The 12,185-nt window shown below is 37.5% G+C and overlaps 2 protein-coding genes across 2 annotated transcripts; both read left to right on the top strand.

The window, feature by feature from the left end:
* Positions 1-2,608: 2,608 nt before the first annotated feature.
* ifng1r (interferon gamma related) lies at positions 2,609-3,595 on the top strand (the record flags this gene model as incomplete). Its single annotated transcript, XM_081362628.1, has 4 exons — positions 2,609-2,749; positions 2,996-3,058; positions 3,157-3,375; positions 3,518-3,595. The coding sequence occupies 4 exons, from the start codon at positions 2,609-2,611 to the stop codon at positions 3,593-3,595; spliced, it is 501 nt and encodes a 166-aa protein (XP_081218754.1).
* Positions 3,596-8,176: 4,581 nt separating this feature from the next.
* Positions 8,177-9,947, top strand: ifng1 (interferon gamma 1; the record flags this gene model as incomplete). Its single annotated transcript, XM_081364272.1, has 4 exons — positions 8,177-8,305; positions 8,749-8,826; positions 9,010-9,213; positions 9,810-9,947. 4 exons carry the CDS (start codon positions 8,177-8,179, stop codon positions 9,945-9,947), a joined length of 549 nt encoding a protein of 182 aa, XP_081220398.1.
* Between the last annotated feature and the right edge of the window lie 2,238 nt (positions 9,948-12,185).

Genomic DNA, 12,185 nt, shown 5'->3' with positions numbered 1-12,185 from the left:
ACAATTAATGGCCAAATTAATGTTTGGAAATGTAAACTGATCTTTCCTACTGACACACTACAGCAAAAGATAAACAACTGGCTTAAAACCGTAGAAATATACTCACTCAAAAGTGGCATTTAGTTCAGAATCACCCTATACTCTTCTATAAATGAGTTTGGTCTTTCGAGGAATGACTTTGCTACTACTTGCATTTCCAGTCCTTCTGACAAATGTAACACATCCTGGACCTATAAATTAGTTTCATCTGCTGTTTAAATCTTAATCAGCCACTTTCACCCAGTGATGCCAATTATTGATGCCAGATAGCATTTTCATTCTTTCCAATCCATTTATCTAATGTATTCACAGTGGTATTAAGTGTAGAGACAGGCTCGTTTAAGATGATTTCTGAGGTTCAGATTCAGAGAACAGATGCTGCCACACCACAGTATGTCTGAGGGAATTCCACTGAAAAAAAAAAAAAGCTGTGGCCACAGGCAGTAAAATGTAAATTAAGCAAATGTACATCATCACCAGTTCTATAGAAATATTACTTTTTTCTTATAACGTATTACTTCATAAGCCACTTATACATCATATTGCATTGAAGTTGAATATTTTATCCTTGAATCCTTAACTTTGGTGTTTTGAGTGCCATGCATTGCTGTTTGAGCTAAAGAAACACCATACAGTGCAATAAAGATATTACCAAAAGTGTCAATTGTATGGAAGCCCAGGTTTGAATGGAAGGAAAAATCATGATTAGGACTTAGAATTATGAGATAAAAAGTTACAATTTTAATTTCGACTTATATATTATAATCATGTATTATGCATTATTTTGATTTACCAAAGCATTTTTTTTATAAATATGTTGCAGAAATGGGCTTCTTTACATCAATGGTATACTTTTAATAACACAACAAACATGTTGGCCATTAGTTATTAAATATAAAAACCACACCCACTTACATGTTTAATGTTCTAAAAGGAAAAATGTAATAGTGCAATAAAAATTGCAATAGTGATGAAAATTTCAGTTTGCTGAGTCATAGTTCACCTCAACCAGTTTCTAGTTTGTTGGGTGGCTTGCGACCATGGCAACATTCAATAAACACTTATGTCTTGTGTAATAATAGTGAATTCAGGTTGATTGGGACACTTTTTCCAATGGCAAAAAGTGTCCCAATCATCCTGAATTCACCCCTATAAAAATGTAAATATATAAATAAAAAGATGTTCTGTCAATTTAAATTCAAGATAGCAAAACCCATTAGAGATGAGAAACTTGGACATCAATACATAAAATAACCTTCTAAGATCACTTTTTTCCCCATATTTTAGTGCTCTGCAATGGAGAAGGGACAGGGATATATTTGGAAGAGCGAGAGATTGGGAAACATCCCTTTATAAGTCAGACTCAAACGTATATCACTCACATGGGCACCAAGACTTCAATGTGCCAAGCATGTATGCAACTGCTGAACTGCTGAATGCATTTTGCAGACACTTTTATCCAAATAATCTACATTGCATTCAAGGTACACATTTAATCAGTTTATGCCTTCCTTGGGAATCAAACCCACAACCTTAAAACTGTTAACGCTCAACTGTTTGAGCTACAGGAACTCCCAGACTTATAGGAGAAACAGTTCCTGAAACTTGCACTGTACTGCACTGTATGCACAATCCATACCACAGCATATACTATGCACAATTTCATTTAAATCAACATGGTTTTAAGATTTCTCAGGTTCAGATTCAGAGAACTGATGTTTGTTTCTACACCACAGTATGTTTGAAGGGGAATTCAACTGAAAAAACTATGTGGCCACAGGCAGTAAGTTGAAGCTTAAGCAACTTTACATTACCACAAATTAACCACCAATGCAAAGTAATGCATATGGGATAAAAATTTTATAGTGATAATTCAGCAATTGATTTATAGAATGTTTCTCAGCATGCATTTGCAGCGCCAAACATACGCAGCTACATATGCATATGCCAACATATGCACTTTCTCACATGTAAACAAACACTTGTGGTCAAAAATGCATATGCAACATATGCAGACTCATGCAGGTACATATGTGCACACATGCATTATTAAAAAAACAAACAAACAAACAAGGAAAACAGATGGCCATTGGATATAGTTGTTGGAAAAAAACCCAGCTGATAATCACTGATAAGAAGTTTCGATTTCACACAAAACAAAAAATTATATCTGATAATAAACACACTTTCGGTTTGCTATTGACTCATTGGGAGCACATGTCAACAAACCCCCAACCCGGTTTCTAACAGTCCGAAAAGCCGAAACCCATGGCTTTTCTCGAAAGGCCACTGCGACCTTGTGAATTGTTTGAGTTGCTCCTGGGGTATGGGATTAGTGACGTGACGTCACTTGAGAGTATCTCATCTTTGATAGGAAATCTTCATAGAAAAGTAGCCCACAGAAACCCCAAACCCCAAGCGCATCCACTGCCGCCTTCATACCGTTGCTCTTTTTTGGTTGTGCATCTATATAAACCCCCGGCCACTTTCCGATCATCAACACTCACCTGCTGACTAGCATCAGTTCACAACCTCTTGTTTAAAGTCACTTGAAACACGAACACAAAGAATGGATTCTTGGCTCAACATGGTGCTGATGTGTGGACTTCTGTTAATAGCATCTCTTCAGACAACCAACTCGCTCAGATTTAGACGGTCCGAGAAGATCAAATCACCTGAGTCAACTATCCACCATCTGCAAAACGAATATGTAAGTGATATCTACTGTCATGAACCTCTGCAGCGGGTTTGAAAGCAATTCAGTTTGTGTATGCAAGATGAATCACTAATCCTATTCATATCTGTATGCTATAGTTAGGTCTTGCAGCTAATATTAGCAAGAAGAGACCTATTGCGCAATAAACTTTGTGACACTTTGATCTTATATTAGGGGCTAAGATTCACAAGAGATGTACATTCATTCATAACGTCGCTGTTTTATGCCCACTTTCTTTAGAAAACACACGGCACAGAATGGGTTGCAAAGTCTGTTTTTGGTTCTTATGTGGACAAGCTGAATGTAAGTTTTTACTGTGCAAAAGGCTAAAATATGAAAATGCTATTGAATGATATATATGCCTCTGTATATTTCATGCTAATGATATTTGTTTCTTTTAGTCCATGGCTTCCTGCACTTGTCAGACGCTGTTGCTTGAAAGAATGCTGAACATCTATGAAGATATGTTCAAGGACATGAAGGAGAAGTCTAATAAGAAAGATGTGCAAGACCGTCTAGGATATTTAATGGATGAGGTGAAGACCCTGAGACACAATTACAGTACAGAACTTAAAGTATGGGGACAGCTTCAGAACATGAACAGAACATTGAACATTGAGGTAAACATAAAGAGAAAGTCCTGTCTTCATTGTGAAAAGTGTACATTTTTAGTTGTTGAATTGCTGTTTATGATAGGCTATAATATGATGTGATATCTAATATATGATATGATATCTAATACATATGTTTGTTCTCCCTCAGGTGAAAAATGAAACAATTCAAAAGGGAGCATTGAATGACTTTCTGATGGTGTTTAAACGGGCAGAAAAACACCACTGAAAAGATCCAAAAGTCCTGTCTTTCATTTAGTATACATGTGCTTTGTTATTGTATTAGCCTATTTATTTATAAATTATGTGGAAAAAATTATTTATTTTTTACTTTATAATGTACTATACTACACCATCCATAACTTAAAATCTAACTTATTCTCATCACAAGTGTGTTTGCATCATTTACAGTGTACAGAAATGGGGAATCATGATTTCTAACTGGATTTGCATGAAATATTTTGTGAGCTTCACTGGCTAAATGGTTAATAACAATAAAAATAATTTTGCATTCAATTACGGCTCGGCTTGTTCAATAACAAACTTTACAATGTACGTTTAAATGACATTACACACAAACACACACAAAATACAAAAATATTCAAATGAAGGCTGGAATACACTGCATGGTTTTAGCACAGATTTTTGGCCTATTTGCTGTCTAAAAGAAGTTGAGGCTAGTTACTGAAAGTCAGAGCCAGTCTGTAAATATTGGTCAGTTCAAAGAAAATTATGTAGCGCATGCAGGAGGATATCAAACATGTTTGATATTTTGAGCTGGTTTTAGACCATTTTATTATTATTTGTTATGCTACACCTAGCAATGTTTCTACATGTTATTGGGTTTGGAATGACTCAAAAGTCTGGTAGTGTGTGATCTGATTTGTTTAGTGTTTGATGTCCAGTTTTTCTCATTTACAAAGTCAGCAAGTGTATGATACCTAGTGTTTCGGATTTTAAAAGTCAAGTAGGCTATAGTGTATTCCATCCTCAAGTACTTGACACATTAAGGGGTGAATGTCATTCAAACAAGCTCTAAACTGTGAAAGAAAATTGTATTTGATTGTTTGAACCAGAACCACAGACAAGTGTTCCTGTAGCTTAAACAGTAGAGCATGGCCTATAGCACAGGAGCGTCAAAACCTGGGCTGTTCCTCAATACCAAGTCCCGGAGGGCCACTATCCTGCTGAGTTTAGCTCCAACCTTAATTAAACACACCTGAATCAGCTAATCAAAGTCTTCAGACTGACTAGAAACAGATAAGCTGTGTTCAAATCCCCCTATACCCTCATTCACTCTTCCCTACATTACTCCACTGATATAGTCCACTTTTTTTTTTTCAATTCAATTCCACTTGATGGAGTGAATGAAAACGAGTAAGCAAATTCGGACACTGAGTGCGCCGGAAGGGCTGCCGCTTTTGCATAGTTTGTGCTTACTGTTTAATAAATATTTGAAACTTAGCAAACTGGCGGATCCAGTAGTAATGAAAAGATTTTTCTTTAACTCTGTCATGGGAAACTAGCATGTATAACCTTAATAAATCTTATTTACCTGTATGATATTACACTGTACCCACATTGGACCAGCAGTTTGGAAAATGGATGGATGGATGAATCCACTGCGGGCGCTATCTTCTGGCGAGGTGCGGGAATTCATTCGTCACAACCTTCACAGTGCATGGGTATTCTCTAGCCATTGAGTGTACATCAATTGTACACTCGTTATTGCGGTGCATTATGGGATTGAATGAGTGCAATGGTACGGACACCACTATGGCTGTCCTCTCAAATAGGCCTATAGTGCCCAATTTAAGGGTATTTACTGGGAGATACAAGGGTCCGTGTCTCTACCATAGGAGAAAGTGTAATGGCTAACTTAGATCATGTGTGCCTTGATAACCCATCACATTACAGCCTTGACGTCACTGAACTTCATTCAGAGTTGCGTGACAGTCAATCACTGTTTGTGGATACCATAGAAATGAATGAGAAGTGTCTTAAACGTAATCATACCTGTTGTGCTGGACTTTTTTTAAAAAACAGCGGTTTTTTTTTCCGGTTTAAACTCTAAAAATGGTTCAATCCAAAACTAATGTTTAAGAGCAAACATGGTAACACTTTACAATATGGATGCACTAATATGCATTAATTCATGCTTAACTAATGCACAGATAATAACGTGTTAATGTGTGACTTGAATGGGTCAAAGCCATGTATTATAACCTCCAGTTGTCTGCTTTAATGAATCATTAGCTAATGCTTTGCAAAGACTACTTGTTGAGGCACATGTCTATTAACTAATTGTTAAGTAATATGTTAATTTGGTTTTGACATCCACACTAAGCCATGGATTTCAATTTCCAGCCCTCTACAACTGGGATTCCACTCTGCCAGATGAACTGCCGCATCCAGTACCTTGTTGGCACAGGAATATGTCGGTTTAAGCATAAGGTCTAGGATTTAGAGGCGGAGCACTGAGAACATGTGGCCGGGCACTGCTATTTCGTAACTCTAGATCAGACAAAGACAATAGAACCCATTATAATCAGTGATACTGCACTGGAAGCGGCGTGACACAACACAACAAAACCACAGACTGATACCACATTCTATTTTGGACGCACTCCAAGCTCTTGTGCTACTTCTGTTGCGAAGGACAAATAGACTTGCAATGGTCTGTTGTAGACAGCTGGTCGCGTTTGTTCAGCGTAGTGAAGCCTCTCCTCCGTTCACATCCATTTAAAAAAACGGTGGTCTCCTTCCCTATGTACTGCAGTGTTAGCAGACATTACACTTGCCGGAGTGGCTTTGCTTTCCAGGTAAGTGTGTTGGAGCTGGTTGGAGCTAAACTCAGCAGGATGTTGGCCCTCCATCAGCGGGATTGGACACCCCTGCACTAGCATAACTAAGGTCATGGGTTTGATCCCCAGGGAATGCATAGTGATGAAGTAATGAAATGTATGTTGTTTTATATAACCCTCAAGTCTTTTCTATATAAATCCATTATTGAATATTTGGTTACGGCCTCATATGTCAACAGATGTTTAAAACATCCTTAGTGATGGATCACTTTAGTCTCATGCTGCATCTTAAGTCCTTGTCAAATGGAACATTTTCACACAAAAAGAAAAAACACATCATAAAGGATACATTTTGAATGATACGAATTTATCTTTGATAAACCATCCCACCACCACTACAATTAATTATCCTATTGGTTTACACTCAGAATCCCAGTAAATCTTCAAAATGAGGTGATTGAATATATTTGGCAAAATATGGAATTTTTTTTTGCTGATGATTAACAACAATGAAACCGTACAAAAATGACAAGTAAGCGGTTCTTAGAAGGAATATCCTTTTAGGTTTCCACGTGGTCTGTATGATGTATAATGAGGAGTCTGGGGTAACACCTCTCTACAACCACAGCCACGGAAAATCAACCACGCCGATGACGCTGCACAGGAAAATTAGACATACCTCCAACATTGAGGTCCGGAGTGTCTGAGTGACGGCTGATAGGAGTTCAAGTCACACTTTTCCTACTTTTTATGACGTACATGTACATGCGGGATTTTCTGTCATTCACGTTTTTGGTTTATACAATTACCATAACGAAATTGTTTGGAGGAGCTTAATCATGACAAAAATCTGCAATTGTGCAATCTGAAATTAGGCCAAGTCAGGACACACTTCTTCAGATTTCAAATAACCTTCCTAGGTACATATTCTTACCTAGTGGTGGCATCACCTCAACTGACCTACTAAGAAAGTAGCTTCCTCTTTGCGTAACCGTACCTGTCTCACACTACTCATCACTTTTGAGTCTGTCTTCCTCTTGTTCTCTTTCTCTGTCACTCTCTTTCTCTGCGTGTAAAGGCTGAGCTGATGAAGTGTTAAAACCTCAAACGCTGGTTGCATCTCCTTATGAGCAACAGTGCAACTCAGTTCCTCTGACATCAGAAAGCCAAAAAAGTCCTTCTTTATCTATATAATCTTTTTTCATCATCTTAGCCCTGAATGTGGCAGATCCCATGTGTGATTCTGAAGAACTTCTAGTGAATGTTAATTTTTCCACCAGCTGCATCTAAAAGAGATAAAGCATTAATCACTCTATTTATAACATCAAAAGTCTCATTTAACTAAAATAACATAAACTTGTGATTTCCTAGCTGTCAGATTGCACAGAAGAGCTGTGTGAAAAGTGTATTGCATGCCAATGCTTGTAAAAGTTGAAAATGGAATATGAGAAGAAAATTATGCAAGTGGGTATAAGTTCAAAAGCTGCTAAATTTGGTGCAAGGCCATTATTCTAAACCCTAGGATAAGAAAAAGCTCCTACTTCCTTCCCTACTGGCAGTTATTAATGCACACGCATCATTGGAGTGTCCATACCTGCATTGACGTTTAGGCCCAGGAGGCCCAAACACCTTACTGAATAACCAAAAAGATTCCAGACCACAAAACCACCAACAGCCCCGCCCAGTGGCATCCACGGGATTCCAGCCGAGAAGATGAGTGGTGGGCTCAATGGTGCAGAGCAGTATCATGGTGCATTGTGATTTATAGGAAACTTCGGCTGTAAAAGCCACCAACTTCACACCTAGATCATAGCTCGCTCGCTCGCTCGCTCGCTTGCTCTCACACATAACTATAAATACCCCATTCACTTGAACAGATGCATTCAGACCATCACCAGGACACGAGAACAGTCGGGTGTCGCTCAACGGTGTCAAAGGCAACTTCAACTTTTAAAAGATAGGAATACAAGTCAAACTTCAGCGAACACCTGAAACTAACAAGGACTATGATTGCGCAACACATGATGGCCTTTGTCTGGGGAGTATGTTTGATGACTTTGGGATGGATGACATATGCCGAGGCCAGCGTCCCGGAGAACCTGGACAAGAACATTGATGAGCTGAAAGCATACTATGTAAGTAGACCAGTTCGAATTTCCTTCACATGTCACATCATAGACAGGAAGTGAAAAAAAGAGTTCAAAAAGTTAACTATTAGGGATAGATTAAGGTGTACTGTTCCAGGATACGGCCTGCAAGATATTCAAAGATGGGCCGCAAACAGTTTTGAATAAGCTGGCTTTACAAATTAGTCAAGTTTTACTGAAATTGGATGGTTAAGAGGTAGTACAAAAGAAACCAGGAAGTATAGTCTACCATCCATAGAGACTGAAACTCCTACATATGGGCCTTTCTTGCATGGTGGAAATTGTCTGGTCTGTAGGTTGAGTTTGGGTTTCAGATGCTAATAATAATAAACACATTCATCTGATTAAGTGAGAAGAGATAACAGTTCAAAATGACTTCTGAAGTCTAAAACAGTAACCAATACAAACAATGACCTTTTCATTTCTTCCAGATAAAAGATGACCGTGAGATACACAACGCACACCCTATCTTCCTGCGGGTCCTGAAAGACTTAAAGGTGAATCTTGAGGTAAATAGCCTCTTTCAAAAAGGCAGAATGGCTTGATATTTGCACCTTTGTGATCTAAAATATAAAAAAAAGATACAAGTGTAGCCTTACTAAACCAAAGGGCATATTGTTTTGATACATCCTGTATGGGATATCCTGTGTTGACTGCACGTTGTGCTCATGTGTGTTGTTTTTGTGTGGCAGGAAAGTGAACAGAATCTACTGATGAGCATCATTATGGACACATACAGTAGGATATTCACTCGCATGCAGAACGAGAGCCTGGATGAATCTACAAAAGAAAGACTGGCACATGTTCAAGAACATCTGAAAAAACTGCAAGAAAACTACTTCCCAGGCAAGAGTGCAGAGCTCAAGACATATGCAGAAACCCTATGGGCGATTAAGGTGAGATTACAGTTTCAGATTCTGTGAAACCTAACTTGACACCACGAAGCACTGAACATCAAAACTTCAGAGCTATATCTAGATTTATAAAAGTATGCTTTTTCATACCTGCCAATGGCCAGGTAACTTTTTTGAAGAAATTTTACTGGCCCTAAACGAACTGGTCATAAAACAATAACAAATATAAAGTAATATTTACATTTTTATATATATATATTGTTCCTTGAAATCTTACCATCAACTGGTGGGTAACATTTTGGGACAACACTCACCAAAGCAGATTTTTACTTGCATTTGTATTAATTTTGGACCATGAGCATAGGGACAGTCAAGAAAATCTGCACAAAATTAGCACAGCTAAAAAGTGGCAGGAATATTTGCCTCATATTGCCACTATATTTTATCCATTACATTTGAAACATTTAATTAGAACTGATATTTCGCTACATTTTGAATGTGATACTGATACTGCTTGATAAAATTCAAAAACATACAAGTTAGAGTGTAAATTTCACTTTTTTTACTTTGCGTCCACTTAGAATCAATAAGATGCCATTATAAAGACATATCACTGATTCTATGTTTTGCAATTGCAGGAAAATGACCCAATCGTCCAGCGCAAAGCCTTGTTTGAGCTCAAGCGTGTCTACAGAGAAGCAACACAGATGAGAAACCTGAAGAATAAAGACCGCAGGAGACGGCAGGCCAAAAGCATCAAGAGACAGAAGTCTTAGTGGATCTTGATCATTATTTAAAGAATGGTGGAAAATCAGTGTTATTTATTCTATTTATAAAGCTTATATTATGCACACATTGTGCAAAAGAGATAATTGTTTAAACTGACAGTATTTATTTGTTCTTATTTATTAAAAAAAAAAAAAAAACACTGTAAAAATCTTGCTAGTTACATAGCAAAAGTTGTAAGGTCTATGACTTAATAAAAAAATTTTTTTTAATAATGCTTGTGCTGATTTAATTGACTTTATAAGATATGCCAGTCTACATGCCAAGACATGTTTCTATTTGACACAGTAATGTCTCCTGTCCTTCCCCAGGATTTGAAACTCTTTGTCATCAGTTTCATTGATTGAAATTTGATTTAGCCCACACATGTCACATTACAGACTAAAGTGCCACTGAAAGCAAAATAAATCATGACTTCATCATCATATTACACGTTTGAACACCAAAGTCGACACATATAGGGAAGCCCTGAGGAAAAGGACAATTATGTCGCACTTAAAGATGTGAGAATGTCATTGTATGAGATACAAATATCAAACCAAGTGCCATTTTTAAAGACAGCAGACCATTCACACTTTTCAAGCAAAAAAAAAAAAAGAAAAGAAAAAAAGAAAAACTTGACATTCATTGGTTAAAATTGATAAGATAAGTGAAGTAAATTTTGAGAAAAGAATTATTTTTTTGCAGATACCACTTAATTTTACATATAGTATCTGAATACCTTTTAAGACTACTGTAATCCGCTCGTGGTCATGTTAACATAGCACACTCTCTTCCTTCTCTATTTTATTTCTATTTAAAAGACTGTCAAGTGACCTACCTGCATGTGAAATATAATACTACTCTTATACCATTCTTACGGGAATTCCAGGCAAAAAAAAAAAAAAAAAGTCATTAAACAGGTTTGGCCCCATCTGTTTATGTAAGCAAAGCTTGTCATTCACACTGCAACTGCACACCACAAACAATTAATACATTTAAGGTTTCATTACGTATTGTTTGACTGCCAGGAAAATCGAGGTCTTATTTTGTCAAGTGGATGGGGAAAGTGGCCGGTCTTTGTATATTTTGCAGACACTGTTCAAGTTAACAATTAGCATGTGACACAGTGAATTTTCTTGCTGCTTCGAGCTGGCTTATACTACTTATGGTTTGGTGCTGGTCTAACTGCTGGACAGCATAACCATGCACTTCACTAGCAAAACTTGAAGCTGGTCAACCAGCATGGTCTTTTTTTTGGAAGCTAGTTGACCAGTTATGCTATTTAAAGGGATAGTTCACCCAAAAATGAAAAGTCTGTCAATAATTACTCACCCTCATATTGTTTCAACCCCATAAGACCTTCGTTCAGCGGTGGCCAATAGTGAGCCTACGTGGTGACGTGCAACACAGACGCGCTATGCTTAAACACTACTTGAAAAGACCCGAGGCCCAGAGAGAAGGAAATAAAAAGTGGAATAAAGTCGTTATTTTTGTTTGTTTTTGCGCACAAAAAGTATTCTCGTCGCTTTATAAACTTAAGATTGAGCCACTGGAGTCATTTGGACTATATTAACGATGTCTTTAATACATTTTCTGGGCCAGCAAGTTTCAGCCCCTTAGAAGCCTATGGAGGAGTGAGACAACTCTCAGATTTCATCAAAAATATCTTAATTTGTGTTCCGAAGATGAACGAAGGTCTTACGGGGTTGAAACAACATGAGGGTGAGTAATTACTGACAGAATTTTCATTTTTGGGTGAACTATCCCTTTAAGCTTAAATGCTGGGTGATGATACCATGCACCTTACACTGTGGACCATCTTTCACTATAGAAGAAATGATGATGCAAGTGTTATTTCTCAGTAAAGGGTTTTTAACTGTTGGTGATGCATTAACCACAAACCAGCAGAATGAGAGTAGATAGTCATACTCACTCTTGAACAGCATCCATGATTTACTGCTGTCAAGAGATGTCATTTGCACTTTGCACAGAAAACCTCATGGATCTAAGCATGCTAAAAAAAATGGTTTGCCTTTTGCTTTAAGAGTCATGAAACTACCCATTTCAACACATGCCAGCTCTCACCACAGTTTCGAAAAATGCTGCAGACAGCACTGTCTGCGGTCCAGCCAGTTTATTTCACTTTAATGAGGTTAACAGTATCAAAGGTTCTCACAGATGCACAAAACAAAATGCACTACTAAATATTATACAATGTCATTTTCATTTCCTTTTTAAAGTAATAG

The sequence above is a fragment of the Scardinius erythrophthalmus genome (assembly GCF_964197995.2).
Source record: "Scardinius erythrophthalmus genome assembly, chromosome: 4".
In the NCBI taxonomy this organism is placed as follows: domain Eukaryota; kingdom Metazoa; phylum Chordata; class Actinopteri; order Cypriniformes; family Leuciscidae; genus Scardinius; species Scardinius erythrophthalmus.
The sequence above is the reverse complement of the archived record's forward strand: the minus strand, read 5'-3'. Positions and strand labels throughout refer to the sequence as shown.